The sequence below is a fragment of the Saccostrea echinata genome, unplaced genomic scaffold (assembly GCF_033153115.1).
Source record: "Saccostrea echinata isolate AGI-Se365-2 ecotype Australia unplaced genomic scaffold, CSIRO_AGI_Sech_v1 ptg000028l, whole genome shotgun sequence".
Taxonomy (NCBI): Eukaryota; Metazoa; Mollusca; class Bivalvia; order Ostreida; family Ostreidae; genus Saccostrea; species Saccostrea echinata.
In genome coordinates this window covers 16,389,155-16,403,566 of record NW_026889777.1, presented here as the reverse complement: position 1 = coordinate 16,403,566, position 14,412 = coordinate 16,389,155, and the positions used below count along the sequence as shown (strand labels likewise).

At 36.6% G+C, this 14,412-nt stretch overlaps 1 protein-coding gene across 1 annotated transcript; it reads left to right on the top strand.

Annotated features, from left to right (window-relative positions):
* The first annotated feature begins 1,634 nt into the window (after positions 1-1,634).
* Positions 1,635-12,591, top strand: LOC133193572 (uncharacterized). Its single transcript, XM_061329534.1, has 5 exons — positions 1,635-2,044; positions 8,569-8,712; positions 9,133-9,262; positions 11,007-11,198; positions 12,222-12,591. Exons 1-5 carry the CDS (start codon positions 1,635-1,637, stop codon positions 12,417-12,419), a joined length of 1,074 nt encoding a protein of 357 aa, XP_061185518.1. The 3' UTR covers positions 12,420-12,591.
* Positions 12,592-14,412: the final 1,821 nt, after the last annotated feature.

Here is a 14,412-nt window from a genome sequence, read left to right as displayed (position 1 = left end):
CTATTGGGGAACCCCACAAGTCATGTCGGTACCTGGATTCAAATGTGAAATTAAATTTACACTACACATTAGTGCACTTTCATAAATATGCATTTGACAAACAAATAAATATACATGTATACCAATGTTGTTCAATAGAAGATATTTTAAAAAAACCGGGACCAGATCAGAGCAGTTTTCCCAATCAGTCACACAAGTCTATCCTAGGATATGGAATATTTTTTTCTAGTTACAATTCCATAGAATTTAGTGAAATTATTCTTATATTAATGCGCGCAATAACACATTTATTTCAATCAAAGACAACGACAAAAAGATCTCGGCACATTGTCACCGACCGGTGTCAATATGTAAGCAAAGATGGTACACTGTAAGTATATATTAAATAAATTGGTTTGTTAATAAATACTTTTATCTAAAATATTGGATTAATTACATATAATAATGTTATAGTATTTTATCTATTACAATATATACCCCCCTATACTTTATTATGATACATGCAATTTTCATGACAAACCTCCCGTTTATTTTATATATATACTTCCTGCTGTGTGCTGTTACTCAAAATTACTGCTTTTGTCAACTGAAAGCATATACATGTACAAGATGTATGTATTAATAAGGCCATCTTTAAGAAAAAATGTTCAGTTGCCCTCTCCCGACCGAATGGCTAAAAATGGCCCGACTCAAAACTTTTTTAACCTCAGCTACATGAAACAATTATATTTTTTTATGCATTCAGGAAAAAAAAAAGATTTTGAAAATTTTGCATTGGTGTTGAAATTTTCTGGGGGAAAACATTTCCCACCTATACCTACCTACCCTTTTTTTCTTACTGAGTCAAGAGAGGGCAAACAGACATTATTTTAAAGTTGGCCTAAGGAATTGTTAAATCTTGTGATATTTCTGAAGCACTGAGTATTTCGCTGTCTTCTTTGGATTGTGTTGTACAAATCATTGAAAAAGAAGATGAATTCAGCTAAGGAAAAGAGATGGTATGCTAAGTAAATTAACAATTACAGATCAAAGCTTAAGAAAGCTCGGATATTTTCTCAGTAACAGCAACACTAAGAATAGAATAGCATTTATAACCAAAACAGGGCCCAAATGGCTATAAACATTAACATAATGTATAATTACAGATACTTCGTAACAAACTGCAGTAGACATTACAGTGAAGGGTAATTCTATTTAGTACATTAATGTACATTGGTACATGTAGTATTTTTAAGTACATTTGTAAAATACAGATCTACAATAAGCTTTCTGTTTTGAAAAGCACTCACTTTCAACACTTGTAATCGACAAAGTATACAGAGTAAACGATAATTTATTTTCATAACAAAGAAAGTAACAAGTATTGTCCATTGGTGAAAAAAATATTCAAGCTAAATATTTTGTATTAAAAAATCCCAATGATTCTGGAAACACTATAATATTGTCACTGGTGATTATAATTATTGTCACAGACCCTCTAGCATATATCTCTTAAACGAAAGTGAATAGTAATATCCCCAAGCACCGATAATTTGCGACGCTTCTTTATCATTTGGACCCTAAACACTCGGACTTAAAACGTACCAGGGCGTAACCACTTGTCTCCGCTTTTGGGAAATTGAAAGTAGAAAAAGATGGCGAGCAAGATATCTGCGGCACCGATAAATTTTGAAAAAATTCCATGGAGGACAAAAGAATGGACAGGAGAAGTGTTGTCTCAGTTAAACATCAAAGTTGACCAAACTGTTCATGAGCCGCATGATCTGTTCATCAGCGGTTATGTAAAGATTTTCATAAAACAAAAACATGATGAAAAGATAAGTGGATTTATTGGTCAAATGTCCCGTAATGAAAAACAGCGTGTTTTTCGGAGCCAGTGTTTAACTCGAGCATTAACGGATGTCCTTTGTATAGACTGTGTATCGATCGATGAAGTACCTGCATTTAAAATTGGTAAAATAGAAAGTATATTGCAGCTAAACGCATGCCCGGCGAAACTTTTAGGAAGTAATCAACATGAGGATTTCACAAATTTCGCTTATAGGTATTTATATATGTTGAGAATATCAGTGGTGCATTCTTTTAAAAGCCCACTAAATAAAACAGAAACAAATAACAAGTACCACAATCTGACAAAGAGCTAGCAAAACCACAATGACAGTCTGACACAGAGCACAAGCACAATGACAGTCTGACACACAGAATACAACCACAATGACAGTCTGACACAGAACTCAACCACAATGACAGTCTGACACAGAACATCCACAATGACAGTCTGACACACAACACAACCACAATGACAGTCTGACACACAACACAACCACAATGACAGTCTGACACACAACACAACCACAATGTCAGTCTGATACACAACACAACCACAATGTCAGTCTGATACACAACACAACCACAATGACAGTCTAACACAACAAAACCACAATGACAGTCTGACACAGAACAAAACCACAATGTCAGTCTGATACACAACACAACCACAATGACAGTGTGACACACAACACAACCACAATGACAGTCTGACACACAACACAACCACAATGTCAGTCTGATACACAACATAACCACAATGACAGTCTAACACAACAAAACCACAATGACAGTCTGACACGCAACACAACCACAATGACAGTCTGACACACAACACAACCACAGTGACAGTCTGACACACAACACAACCAAAATGTCAGTCTGACACACAGCACAACCACAATGACAGTCTTACACAGAACACAACCACAATGACAGTCTGACACAGAGCAAAACCACAATGACAGTCTGACACACAGAATACAACCACAGTGACAGTTTGACACACAACACAACCACAATGACAGTCTGACGCAGAGCACAAGCACAATGACAGTCTGACACAGAACACAACCATAAATGTCAGTCTGATACACAACACAACCACAATGACAGTCTGACACACAGCACAACCACAATGACAGTCTGACACACAACACAACCACAATGACAGTCTAACACAACAAAACCACAATGACAGTTTGACACACAGCAGAACCACAATGACAGTCTGACACAACACAACCACAATGACAGTCTGACACAACACAACCACAATGACAGTCTGACACACAACACAACCACAATGACAGTCTGACACACAACACAACCACAATGACAGTCTAACACAACAAAACCACAATGACAGTTTGACACACAGCAGAACCACAATGACAGTCTGACACAACACAACCACAATGACAGTCTGACACAACACAACCACAATGACAGTCTGACACACAACACAACCACAATGACAGTCTGACACACAACACAACCACAATGACAGTCTGACACACAACACAAGCACAATGACAGTCTGACACAGAACACAACCATAAATGTCAGTCTGATACACAACACAACCACAATGACAGTCTGACACACAGCACAACCACAATGACAGTCTGACACACAACACAACCACAATGACAGTCTAACAAAACAAAACCACAATGACAGTTTGACACACAACACAACCACAATGACAGTCTGACACACAACACAACCACAATGACAGTCTGACACACAACACAACCACAATGTCAGTCTGATACACAACACAACCACAATGTCAGTCTGATACACAACACAACCACAATGACAGTCTAACACAACAAAACCACAATGACAGTCTGACACAGAACAAAACCACAATGTCAGTCTGATACACAACACAACCACAATGACAGTGTGACACACAACACAACCACAATGACAGTCTGACACAGAACACAATCACAATGACAATCTGACACAGAACACAATCACAAAGACAGTCTGACACAGAACACAACCAAAATGTCAGTCTGACACACAGCACAACCACAATGACAGTCTGACACAGAACACAACCACAATGACAGTCTGACACAGAGCACAACCACAATGACAGTCTGACACACAACACAACCACAATGACAGTCTGACACACAGCACAACCACAATTACAGTATGACACACAGCACAACCACAAAGACAGTCTGACACACAACACAACCACAATGACAGTCTGACACACAACACAACCACAATGACAGTCTGACACACAACACAACCACAATGACAGTCTGACACACAACACAAACACACTGACAGTCTGACACACAACACAACCACAATGACAGTCTGACACAGAGCACACCCACAATGACAGTCTTACACACAACACAACCACAATGACAGTCTAAAACAAACACAACCACAATGACAGTCTGACACAGAGCACACCCACAATGACAGTCTGAAACACAACACAACCACAATGACAGTCTGACACAGAGCAAAACCACAATGACAGTCTGACACACGGAATACAACCACAGTGACAGTTTGACACACAACACAACCACAATGACAGTCTGACACACAGCACAAACACAATAACAGCTGGTTTTTAGCTCACCTGAGCTGAAAGCTCAAGTGAGCTTTTCTGATCACATTTTGTCCGTAGTCCGTCTGTCCGTCTGTCCGTCCGTCCGTCCGTCCGTCTGTCTGTAAACTTTTCACATTTTCGACTTCTTCTCCAGAAACACTGGGCCATTTTCAACCAAACTTGCCACAAAGCATCCTTGGAAGAAGGGGGTTCAAGTTTGTTCAAATGAAGGGCCATGCCCTCTTCCAAGGGGAGATAATTAAGAATAAGTGAAAATTTGGTGTCTTTTTTTAAAAATCTTCTTCTCAAGAACCATTGGGCCAGAGAAGTTGAAACTTATGGGAAACCTTCATTACATAGTGTAGATTCAAGTTTGTTCAAATCATGACCCCCGTGGGTGGGGTGGGGGCACAATGGGGGATCAAAGTTTTACATAGGAATATATAGGAAAATTCTTTAAAAATCTTCTTCTCAAGAACAACAAAGCCACAATTAGTCATATTGATATGAAATCATCCTCAGGTAGTGTAGATTTAAATTTGTTCAAATCATGACCCCCGGGGGTAGGGTGGGTCCACAATGGGGGATCAAAGTTTTACATAGGAATACATAGGAAAATTCTTTAAAAATCTTCTTCTCAAGAACAACAAAGCCACAATTAGTCATATTGATATGAAATCATCCTCAGGTAATGTAGATTCAAGTTTGTTCAAATCATGACCCCCGGGGGTAGGGTGGAGCCACAATGGGGGATCAAAGTTTTACATAGGAATATATAAGAAAATTCTTTAAAAATCTTCTTCTCAAGAACAGCAAAGCCATGATTTGTCATATTGATATGAAATCATCCTCAGGTAGTGTAGATTTAAGTTTGTTCAAATCATGACCCCCGGGGGAAGGGTGGGGCCACAATGGGGGATCAAAGTTTTACATAGGAATATATAGGAATATTCTTTAAAAATCTTCTTCTCAAGAACAACAAAGCCACAATTAGTCATATTGATATGAAATCATCCTCAGGTAATGTAAATTCAAGTTTGTTCAAATCATGACCCCCGGGGGTAGGGTGGGGCCACAATGGGGGATCAAAGTTTTACATAGGAATATATAGGAAAATTCTTTAAAAATCTTTTTCTCAAGAACAACAAAGCCATGATTTGTCATATTGATATGAAATCATCCTCAGGTAGTGTAGATTTAAGTTTGTTCAAATCATGACCCCCGGGGGTAGGGTGGGTCCACAATGGGGGATCAAAGTTTTACATAGGAATACATAGGAAAATTCTTTAAAAATCTTCTTCTCAAGAACAACAAAGCCACAATTAGTCATATTGATATGAAATCATCCTCAGGTAGTGTAGATTTAAGTTTGTTCAAATCATGACCCCCGGGGGTGGGGTGGGGCCACAATAGGGGATCAAAGTTTTACATAGGAATATATAGGAAAATTCTTTAAAAATCTTTTTCTCAAGAACAACAAAGCCACAATTAGTCATTTTGATATGGAATTATCCTCAGGTAATGTAGATTCAAGTTTGTTCAAATCATGACCCCGGGGGGTAGGGTGGGGCCACAATAGGGGATCAAAGTTTTACATAGGAATATATAGGAATATTCTTTAAAAATCTTTTTCTCAAGAACAACAAAGTCACAATTAGTCATTTTGATATGAAATCATCCTCAGGTAACGTAGATTCAAGTTTGTTCAAATCATGACCCCCGGGGGTAGGGTGGAGCCACAATGGGGGATCAAAGTTTTACATAGGAATATATAGGAAAATTCTTTAAAAATTTTCTTCTCAAGAACAACAAAGCCACAATTAGTCATATTGATATGGAATCATCCTTAGGTAGTGTAGATTCAAATTTGTCGAAATCAAGACCCCGGGGGGTAGGGTGGGTCCACAATGGGGGATCAAAGTTTTACATAGGAATAAATAGGAAAAATCTTTTAAAATCTTTTCAAGAACAGGAAAGCCGTGATTAGTCATTTTGATATTGAAGCATCCCCAAGTATTGTAGATTCAAGTTTGTTCAAGGCATCCTCCAGTAGTAGGGTGGGGCCATAATCGGGGATCAAAGTTTAACAAAAGAATATATATAAGAAATATCTTAAAAAATCTTCTTCTCAAGAACAACAAAGCCATGATTTGTCATATTGATATGAAATCATCCTCAGGTAGTGTAGATTTAAGTTTGTTCAAATCATGACCCCCGGGGGTAGGGTGGGTCCACAATGGGGGATCAAAGTTTTACATAGGAATACATAGGAAAATTCTTTAAAAATCTTCTTCTCAAGAACAGCAAAGCCATGATTTGTCATATTGATATGAAATCATCCTCAGGTAGTGTAGATTTAAGTTTGTTCAAATCATGACCCCCGGGGGTAGGGTGGGGCCACAATGGGGGATCAAAGTTTTACATAGGAATATATAGGAATATTCTTTAAAAATCTTCTTCTCAAGAACAACAAAGCCACAATTAGTCATATTGATATGAAATCATCCTCAGGTAATGTAGATTTAAGTTTGTTCAAATCATGACCCCCGGGGGTAGGGTGGGGCCACAATGGGGGATCAAAGTTTTACATAGGAATATATAGGAAAATTCTTTAAAAATCTTTTTCTCAAGAACAACAAAGCCATGATTTGTCATATTGATATGAAATCATCCTCAGGTAGTGTAGATTTAAGTTTGTTCAAATCATGACCCCCGGGGGTAGGGTGGGTCCACAATGGGGGATCAAAGTTTTACATAGGAATACATAGGAAAATTCTTTAAAAATCTTCTTCTCAAGAACAACAAAGCCACAATTAGTCATATTGATATGAAATCATCCTCAGGTAGTGTAGATTTAAGTTTGTTCAAATCATGACCCCCGGGGGTGGGGTGGGGCCACAATAGGGGATCAAAGTTTTACATAGGAATATATAGGAAAATTCTTTAAAAATCTTTTTCTCAAGAACAACAAAGCCACAATTAGTCATTTTGATATGGAATTATCCTCAGGTAATGTAGATTCAAGTTTGTTCAAATCATGACCCCGGGGGGTAGGGTGGGGCCACAATAGGGGATCAAAGTTTTACATAGGAATATATAGGAATATTCTTTAAAAATCTTTTTCTCAAGAACAACAAAGTCACAATTAGTCATTTTGATATGAAATCATCCTCAGGTAACGTAGATTCAAGTTTGTTCAAATCATGACCCCCGGGGGTAGGGTGGAGCCACAATGGGGGATCAAAGTTTTACATAGGAATACATAGGAAAATTCTTTAAAAATTTTCTTCTCAAGAACAACAAAGCCACAATTAGTCATATTGATATGGAATCATCCTTAGGTAGTGTAGATTCAAATTTGTCGAAATCAAGACCCCGGGGGGTAGGGTGGGTCCACAATGGGGGATCAAAGTTTTACATAGGAATAAATAGGAAAAATCTTTTAAAATCTTTTCAAGAACAGGAAAGCCGTGATTAGTCATTTTGATATTGAAGCATCCCCAAGTATTGTAGATTCAAGTTTGTTCAAGGCATCCTCCAGTAGTAGGGTGGGGCCATAATCGGGGATCAAAGTTTAACAAAAGAATATATATAAGAAATATCTTAAAAAATCTTCTTCTCAAGAACAACAAAGCCATAATTAGTCATATTGATATGGAAGCATCCTTAGGTAGTGTATATTCAAGTTTGTTCAAATCTTGAACCCCCCCCCCCCCTTCCTTCCCCCCAGGGTAGGATGGCAGACATCTTTAAAATTCCGTTTCAAGAACAGCAAAACCATGATTAGTTATATGAATACAGAAGCATACTCAGAAAGTTTAGATTCAATTTCATTCAAAACATGGCAAATGGGGATAGGTTATGCCTAGAACAGTTGATCAAAGCTTTACGTATGAATATATAGAAGAAGAAATCTGCTGACAAAGAACAGCAGGGCCATATTGACTCAGGTGAGCGTTGTGGCCCATGGGCCTCTTGTATTTTGTTAAACTGTCCTTGACTGTGCTGTTTTGACTGCTATGTGGTAGTAAGACACATTGGTCTGCTTTGGTTAAGTAGATGAAGTGCACTTGTGAACTAAATATAATTGTTACATCATATGACATGTATTTTGAGTCTGAATCTGTCATTTCTTTCATGTAAAGTCTTCGGGTATGGCTGACACAATTTGTACAGCAGTTGTCCATAATGGTTAGAAAAAGAAAGAAAGGCACACCTGAAGAAATCACAGATGGAATGTATAAAGAACTTTTTCTCAGATTCATGAAAATATTTGAGACACAAATAATGTAAGTACAACTAAGTTATGAACTTTTACTCTGCTGGTTACTAATGATATTCCCAAATACTGAAACTTTTTGGGGGTACTGTAAGACAGCAGATTTTTTTATCATGATGATAAAGACAAAAATCAGACAAAAAAAGACGATAGAACTCTGCCTGAGATCTGTAGTGGTTTGGGCTATATTGATGTAAACCTGGGTGGCGCAGCACCTTACTAGTAATAGAATTCCCAATTCAGCCATAAATTTTCTCTTTTCTGTTGTAAATGAATGTTATCATGATAATTTTTAAACACCAACAGAATTTCTAATTAAATGATTCTAAACAAAAGAAACACACTGTTGTATGAGAATTTTGCACATCTTTTGAATGAAACTTAAAGTGGTACATGTGCAGTAAAATGTATTTATTTCTTTTTGTCTCAGTGAGAATTCAAACATGCACTCTTTTATTATTCCCGTTGGACCAAACAGACTACCTCTAACTCCTGATGCTGTAGTGCAATCCTCTTCTTGTAAAGATCTAGAAAATGACAACTCTATTGCAGTTATAAAGGTAAAATTGTAGAGGATATGATGCTGTAAACATTTTACTTATGTATTTTTGACCTAGAATTGATGAGTACTGTGAAATCATTTCAATTCCTGGGAGTCAGTGTTTCACATGGTTCATAAGAATTTGTCTGGTTGTTTGGGACTTGATTTTGTTGGTAATTTTACATACAGAAGATTCAATGAACATATACATGATTGACAAAGTTATTTATGTGGGGATGTATATTCATGGGTTAGTGTGAAGTGTGACCCTAGAAATCCAAAAGCATTAGTCCCCCACAAACAATGATGATTCCACTCTATATAAATTTAGCTAATATCTGCATCAAAATCTGGACAATACTACATGCCTTACATTTTACCTTTCTAAAAGTTTTCTGAAATATAGACTACTTTTGGATAGTCTTTGTAAAAATCAAATAAACATATTTTAGGTCACCTGAGCTAAAGCTCAAGTGAGCATTTCTGGTCACAATTTGTCTGGTGTTCATCTGTAAACTTTTCACATTTTTGATTTGAGTTCTTCTTCAGAATTCTGGAGAAGATATAATAGCTAGGGGGTCAAAGTTTATCAAAGGAATATATAGGAAAAATCTTTTTAAAATCTTCTTCTCAAGAATAGCTAAGCCATTATTAGTCATATTAATATAGAAGCATACCCAGGATGACCCCAGGGGTAGGGCAGTGCCACAATAGGGGATCAAAATTTTACTGGGAATATATAGGAAAAAATCTTTAAATATACTTCTTGTAGAGAACAGTTAGTTATATTGATACACAAATATTTACATTTCCAAATATTTTTTCTTAATATTCTTTGCAAATTAGAATGCTGTTCATTTTCTCATGAACTACCATGGATGAGCATGAATATCTCAATTGTTACGTCATAATGCCGTACTTGACGTCAAAACTATAGTGCAAACTGTTTTGCTTTAAAAATGACAGTTGAATGGTGAAATTTGTGGTAATTCATCAGAAAAATAATGTAAATATAAGAAATGAATTTAATTTTTGAAGATTCATGAGGTACATGAACTACAACGCTTCACGCTGGCATATTTATCATGAAGCGCTAACGCGCTTCATGAAATATGCCGGCGTGAAGCGTCGTAGTTCATGTCCTCATGAATCTTCAAAAATTAAATTCATTTCTTAAGTATTCCCAAATTGTGTAGATTTGAGTTTCTTCAATCATGGCCCCTGAGGGTAAGGTAGGCCTACATTGGAGATCAGAGATTAAACTGGGAATGTAAAAGGAAATATTTTCTTCTCAAGAACAATAGGCAAATGATTAGTTATACTGTTATTCAAACATCCTCAGGTAATGTAGATTCATTTTTTTTTTTGCTTCAGACCATGACCCCAGGGGGTAGAATCTAGGCACAATAGAGGATCAAAGAAAAAAAATTGAAAAAAAAACTCTTGTAAAGAAAAGCATGGTCATGATTATTCATATTAAAATGCAAGCATCCTTAGTTAGTGTAGTCTTAAGTTTGTTCAAATCATGTTCCACAGGATAAGGGTGGGGCCACTGTTCTAAAGAACAGCAAGGCCTAGGTGACTTAGGTGAGCATTGTGGCCCATAGGCCTCTTGTTTAGAATTATATTCATAACTTCACTGTTAGACATAATCCCTTGTGTGAGCCTTAATTTTTTCATACAATTTATTTAACGACTAGTAAATCAGTGCGTTCCAAAAAAGAGGAGAGTTTGAATGTCACTGGTTTTATTTCTTCTGATAGGTAAATAAAGACTCTGGAGGAGAGAAAGTAGGTCATGAGGAGGGAGAAATGGGGAGCAGGCCAAAGAAGCTGAAGACAGACTCAGTTACATCCCGACCCCTGTGTCAGCTGATTGGTGATATGATAGCTGTTCTTCCTACCTCTGTTTTTGGTTCCAATGGGATTTATGGTTTCTTGGTGAAAGGAACTAAAGTAAGATTTAAATAAATGCACATTCAGGAAAACAATATTATATTTCATTCATTAATCACAAGTAAGTTTATCAGTACCTTTGTAGGCTCATTTCTCACATATGCAAAATGTGGGAGAGACTTTTATTGTTTTTCAGCCAATGGTTTGAGCAGTGCTTTGCACGATATGCATATTTTCAAAAGGGAGATGTACTTGAAAGTTGATTGATTGATTGTAGGGCCAGTGAGCACTGAGGGTTCTTTATCGTGCCAACGCCTACCTCGGTTTTAATGTCTCATCCGAAGGACCCACAAATTTCACTTCAAAGTGTCGAGCGCTCGGCGAAGGAACAGTTGCTACCTATTTTTTATCGACTTAGGTCAGTCGCGGCCTTGATTCAAACACACAACCCTCCGATCACGGAGCGAGAGCTCTACCAACTGGGACACCGTGACGGTTATTTGAAAATTGAAGAACGTATATTGTTGATTTTGGTAAATCTCAAATCCTTTTGGAACATGCAAAGTTAGATTTATGACAGTTCTAACTTCTAGCTATCTATTATAACTTACAATAAAATTTATTGTACTTATCATCAATAGATAAATATTTGGTATTTCACTTTGAACTTTTTATACGACTTGAATTGCTACAGAACAACCATGATATCTTGAGCATGGGGTACAACATAATGAAGTCAAAACTTCTCTACTAGGAAGTCAAAGTTTTTGACTCGCATTCAGAATATCAGTGGTATAATCTGTATTTGAGAGGGCTCAGTAGTCATGGCCTGTTTTAGACTATTTTTAGCCTTCTTGAAAAAAGAGCTCTCTATAAAGACATGGGAAAGAAGCATTAAATATAATTATAGCTGGAACATGTAGTTGTTTTTTTTCTTTTCTAAATAATAGTTTATGTCTAAAACAGTAGTATTTCCTATTTTTATGTGGATCTGTTGGGAAATTTGTTGACCACCCAGTCTTCTTAAGATATCGATACTAAAGTTTAAATATATGACCATCAGCTGAATTAATGTATTTACAGATAACTGTGGTATCGCTGGAGGCAGATGAAGGTTTTATGGAGAATTTGAATCAAGGCTTCGTGGAGAAGGGATGTGGGGTCACAGTGAAATGTAGCAAGGAATGTAATATTCTGTCCACGGAGGGCAGACTGGCATTAATACAGACACTTCTAGATATGACGGACTTGATTCAGTATCTTTGTGACAGTAGAAGTTGATACTTTCCATATCCATTGCCTAGGAAGACAGAAGCTGAATGGAATCATCAAATAGATTTCAAATGTGACCATTCCAAAAATTTGGAAATGGAAAAACCAAATGAATTTTTGTCGGGATTACATCAGGGTGATTGGTGATTCATCAGAGAGAAAAATATATGCTGTGAGTGAGGGGGTGTTTGCTCGATTTTTTTCCTTTTTGTAAATTAGTTTGTTTGAATTTTTACTCAATGCAGTGAAAGGGAGTGGATAAAGAAGATAAGAATGATCATTGGTACTGTTTAAGCCAGAAACATCAATATTGCACGAACTTAACTGAGTGAACCTCAACTGACGCCGAGTGATGCCTTCCTAGCCTCCCTCAGTCGACACGAAAGAATGAAAAAGAAATCTTACAATAACATGCCAACATGATAAAATTATATTTTATAGTTAATCTCCCTCTCTTGGAGACTGAGATGGAAGGGAAAGGAACGCGGTGACGTCGACCTGCGGCCGATAGCACTGCAGCGGCATTCAATGTTGCATGCTAAAAGTTGAATATTACGATAAAAATGAGGATAGCATTTATTTATCTTTAAAAAAATTGTTCTGAGGGAATATTATGGCGATGCCATGGTTTTTACTATTGATTAAAATGGTAAAAGATATTGTACGTGTACGTAGATTAATTGTATCGCCGATCTCTCTCTCTCTCTCGATCTCTCTCTCTCTCTCAGCGCGTATTGCAAAGCGCATCTTCAGTCAAACTTCTGCAATCGCGTAATTCCATAGTCTAGAACAGATAATTTTTTAAGATTTGTCAAGAATTCGTTAGGATTTTATGTCCGATTGTTCGACAACGTTATCTTAATTCAGTTCTAGTCCAAACCCTACTGCAAAAGTACGTTTACACTCCATAATTAACCGAGTTTTAGAAAGAAGCGCTATATTATCTTGTAAATAATAAAAGAGATATTTTTAGAGTATTATTCACTATTTTTTTTTCTCCTCAAATATCAAAGAACTTGCACGTGCTTCTTTTTAACATTTATTAATATAAAACAACGATCCTATAGACTTCATTTTCAGGAAGTATCTGGGAGATTTACTGGACGGAAAAACAGTGTCTATAGTACACCAAAGGTTTGTAGATTATACCTGTACATTTAATTAATATAAAAAGGTCATTGTATCTGAGTAGGGTGAAAATGGTGGAAGACCTGCGACACAATAGATAGAAGTGGTTGAAATATTTGACAGAAGTTTCATGGAATTCTTTAACTAAGAATGAAACTTTCCAGGAAAAGCCGATGATCTTTAATTGAAAAGGAGGAGAAGGCACTCATACTCTTCTGTCTTCCTTGGATAGCACCGAGTTAACTCAGACTCCGTATTTCTCTCTGGGCGTGTGTGTGTGGGGGGGGGGGGGGTTAAATATGTGAAGTCTGTATATCAAAATCATAATCTCTTTTCTTTTTAGTAGATTTGACAGCACAAGTCACTGTTTTTGTATCTCTTATTAATATAACAAAACTGGTAAAGGGTTATTGAACTTGTATTGGTGAATATTGGCACAAGGTGGTTGAATAAATGCACGAGCTTGCGAGCATTCTTAAGGAGGTTGGATCCTGACATCAAAAGTAATGAGAATTTTTTATCAAGTATATTTTTAGAATTTATACACATAGCTTAATTAAAAATGAAAACAAAAAATTGGGGTCAATGCGCTTCTTTTGGCGCTAGAGAGCATTTAGTTTGACCTTTTTGCACTGTAAAAACGTCTTACACATAAATCATTTTTTAAAGTTTTTCCTCCAATATTTTTTATTCAAATAAGTTATGGGAACAAACACAGTTTTATTTCATCTTGAATAGGCCCATTAAAATTTTTGACAACGAAATTTTTTTTAAAAATTACTCCGCACGTTCAATTATTTGACCTTTTTGCACTCAAAAAATTTCATTTTGCTAGCATTACAAATTTAACAAGCAAAAAACTCATTTAAAAGTA

Excerpts from the sequence above, each read along its gene's own strand:
- LOC133193572 (XM_061329534.1), top strand. The coding sequence starts at position 1,635 with ATGGCGAGCAAGATATCTGCGGCACCGATAAATTTTGAAAAAATTCCA. Across the intron at positions 9,263-11,006 it reads ACTCTATTGCAGTTATAAAG|GTAAATAAAGACTCTGGAGG; the intron begins GTAAAATTGTAG and ends TTCTTCTGATAG. Across the intron at positions 11,199-12,221 it reads TCTTGGTGAAAGGAACTAAA|ATAACTGTGGTATCGCTGGA; the intron begins GTAAGATTTAAA and ends ATGTATTTACAG.